Below are 3572 nucleotides of genomic sequence, written 5' to 3'. Positions count from 1 at the left end.
TCAACAGAGGAGGTGTTGTCCTGTATATTAACATGGTGTGTGTAGGTCAACAGAGGAGGTGTTGTCCTGTATATTAACATGTCAACAGAGGAGGTGTTGTCCTGTATATTAACATGGTGTGTGTGTGTAGGTCAACAGAGGAGGTGTTGTCCTGTATATTAACATGGTGTGTGTGTAGGTCAACAGAGGAGGTGTTGTCCTGTATATTAACATGGTGTGTGTGTGTAGGAGGAGGTGTTGTCATATTAACATGGTGTGTGTAGGTCAACAGAGGAGGTGTTGTCCTGTATATTAACATGGTGTGTGTAGGTCAACAGAGGAGGTGTTGTCCTGTATATTAACATGGTGTGTGTAGGTCAACAGGAGGTGTTGTCCTGTATATTAACATGGTGTGTGTAGGTCAACAGAGGAGGTGTTGTCCTGTATATTAACATGGTGTGTGTAGGTCAACAGAGGAGGTGTTGTCCTGTATATTAACATGGTGTGTGTGTGTAGGTCAACAGAGGAGGTGTTGTCTGTATATTAACATGGTGTGTAGGTCAACAGAGGAGGTGTTGTCATATTAACATGGTGGTGTGTGTAGGTCAACAGAGGAGGTGTTGTCCTGTATATTAACATGGTGTGTGTAGGTCAACAGAGGAGGTGTTGTCCTGTATATTAACATGGTGTGTAGGTCAACAGAGGAGGTGTTGTCCTGTATATTAACATGGTGTGTGTGTAGGTCAACAGAGGAGGTGTTGTCCTGTATATTAACATGGTGTGTGTGTGTAGGTCAACAGAGGAGGTGTTGTCCTGTATATTAACATGGTGTGTGTGTGTAGGCCAACAGAGGAGGTGTTGTCCTGTATATTAACATGGTGTGTGTGTGTAGGTCAACAGAGGAGGTGTTGTCCTGTATATTAACATGGTGTGTGTGTAGGTCAACAGAGGAGGTGTTGTCTGTATATTAACATGGTGTGTGTGTGTAGGTCAACAGAGGAGGTGTTGTCCTGTATATTAACATGGTGTGTGTAGGTCAACAGAGGAGGTGTTGTCCTGTATATTAACATGGTGTGTGTAGGTCAACAGAGGAGGTGTTGTCCTGTATATTAACATGGTGTGTGTGTAGGTCAACAGAGGAGGTGTTGTCCTGTATATTAACATGGTGTGTGTAGGTCAACAGAGGAGGTGTTGTCCTATATTAACATGGTGTGTGTAGGTCAACAGAGAGGTGTTGTCCTGTATATTAACATGGTGTGTGTGTGGCAACAGAGGAGGTGTTGTCCTGTATATTAACATGGTGTGTGTAGGTCAACAGAGGAGGTGTTGTCCTGTATATTAACATGGTGTGTGTGTGTAGGTCAACAGAGGAGGTGAGGTGTTGTCCTGTCCTGTATATTAACATGGTGTGTGTGTGTAGGTCAACAGAGGAGGTGTTGTCCTGTATATTAACATGGTGTGTGTGTAGGTCAACAGAGGAGGTGTTGTCCTGTATATTAACATGGTGTGTGTAGGTCAACAGAGGAGGTGTTGTCCTGTATATTAACATGGTGTGTGTGTGTAGGCCAACAGAGGAGGTGTTGTCCTGTATATTAACATGGTGTGTGTAGGTCAACAGAGGAGGTGTTGTCCTGTATATTAACATGGTGTGTGTAGGCCAACAGAGGAGGTGTTGTCCTGTATATTAACATGGTGTGTGTAGGTCAACAGAGGAGGTGTTGTCCTGTATATTAACATGGTGTGTGTGGCTGTAGGTCAACAGAGGAGGTGTTGTCCTGTATATTAACATGGTGTGTGTCAACAGAGGAGGTGTTGTCTGTATATTAACATGGTGTGTGTAGGTCAACAGAGGAGGTGTTGTCCTGTATATTAACATGGTGTGTGTGTGTAGGTCAACAGAGGTGTTGTCCTGTATATTAACATGGTGTGTGTGTGTAGGTCAACAGGAGGTGTTGTCCTGTATATTAACATGGTGGTGTGTGTAGGTCAACAGAGGAGGTGTTGTCCTGTATATTAACATGGTGTGTGTAGGTCAACAGAGGAGGTGTTGTCCTGTATATTAACATGGTGTGTGTAGGTCAACAGAGGAGGTGTTGTCCTGTATATTAACATGGTGTGTGTAGGTCAACAGAGGAGGTGTTGTCCTGTATATTAACATGGTGTGTGTGTAGGTCAACAGAGGAGGTGTTGTCCTGTATATTAACATGGTGTGTGTGTGTAGGTCAACAGAGGAGGTGTTGTCCTGTATATTAACATGGTGTGTAGTGTAACAGAGGAGTGGTTGTCCTGTATATTAACATGGTGTGTAGGCCAACAGAGGAGGTGTTGTCCTGTATATTAACATGGTGTGTGTAGGTCAACAGAGGAGGTGTTGTCCTGTATATTGGCTTATGGTGTGTGTGTGTAGGTCAACAGAGGAGGTGTTGTCCTGTATATTAACATGGTGTGTGTGTAGGTCAACAGAGGAGGTGTTGTCCTGTATATTAACATGGTGTGTGTGTGTAGGCCAACAGAGGAGGTGTTGTCCTGTATATTAACATGGTGTGTGTAGGTCAACAGAGGAGGTGTTGTCCTGTATATTAACATGGTGTGTGTGTGTAGGCCAACAGAGGAGGTGTTGTCCTGTATATTAACATGGTGTGTGTAGGTCAACAGAGGAGGTGTTGTCCTGTATATTAACATGGTGTGTGTGTGTAGGCCAACAGAGAGTGTTGTCCTGTATATTAACATGGTGTGTAGGTCAACAGAGGAGGTGTTGTCCTGTATATTAACATGGTGTGTGTGTGTAGGTCAACAGAGGAGGTGTTGTCCTGTATATTAACATGGTGTGTGTAGGTCAACAGAGGAGGTGTTGTCCTGTATATTAACATGGTGTGTGTGTGTAGGTCAACAGAGGAGGTGTTGTCCTGTATATTAACATGGTGTGTGTAGGCCAACAGAGGGTGTTGTCCTGTATATTAACATGGTGTGTGTGTGTGTAGGTCAACAGAGGGGAGGTGTTGTCCTGTATATTAACATGGTGTGTGTGTGTAGGTCAACAGAGGAGGTGTTGTCCTGTATATTAACATGGTGTGTAGGTCAACAGAGGAGGTGTTGTCCTGTATATTAACATGGTGTGTGTGTAGGTCAACAGAGGAGGTGTTGTCCTGTATATTAACATGGTGTGTGTGTGTAGGTCAACAGAGGAGGTGTTGTCCTGTATTAACATGGTGTGTAGGCCTCAACAGAGGAGGTGTTGTCCTGTATATTAACATGGTGTGTGTAGGTCAACAGAGGAGGTGTTGTCCTGTATATTAACATGGTGTGTCATGTGTAGGTCAACAGAGGAGGTGTTGTCCTGTATATTAACATGGTGTGTAGGTCAACAGAGGAGGTGTTGTCCTGTATATTAACATGGTGTGTGGTCAACAGAGGAGGTGTTGTCCTGTATATTAACATGGTGTGTGTGTGTAGGTCAACAGAGGAGGTGTTGTCCTGTATATTAACATGGTGTGTGTAGGTCACCAGAGGAGGTGTTGTCCTGTATATTAACATGGTGTGTGTGTGTAGGTCAACAGAGGAGGTGTTGTCCTGTATATTAACATGGTGTGTGT

General features: G+C 44.0%; 1 protein-coding gene across 1 annotated transcript in view; it reads right to left on the bottom strand.

Annotated features, from left to right (window-relative positions):
• The window catches only part of LOC124018517 (caspase recruitment domain-containing protein 11-like), a 77587-nt gene continuing 74015 nt past the window's right edge, over window positions 1-3572 (bottom strand). The window contains exon 5 of the mRNA XM_046333848.1: window positions 1-20. Within this exon, the coding sequence (XP_046189804.1) occupies window positions 1-20 (20 nt within the window). The remainder of the gene's footprint in view (window positions 21-3572) is intronic.

Source organism: Oncorhynchus gorbuscha, unplaced genomic scaffold (genome assembly GCF_021184085.1).
Source record: "Oncorhynchus gorbuscha isolate QuinsamMale2020 ecotype Even-year unplaced genomic scaffold, OgorEven_v1.0 Un_scaffold_537, whole genome shotgun sequence".
NCBI classification, from domain to species: Eukaryota; Metazoa; Chordata; class Actinopteri; order Salmoniformes; family Salmonidae; genus Oncorhynchus; species Oncorhynchus gorbuscha.
The sequence above is the reverse complement of the archived record's forward strand: the minus strand, read 5'-3'. Positions and strand labels throughout refer to the sequence as shown.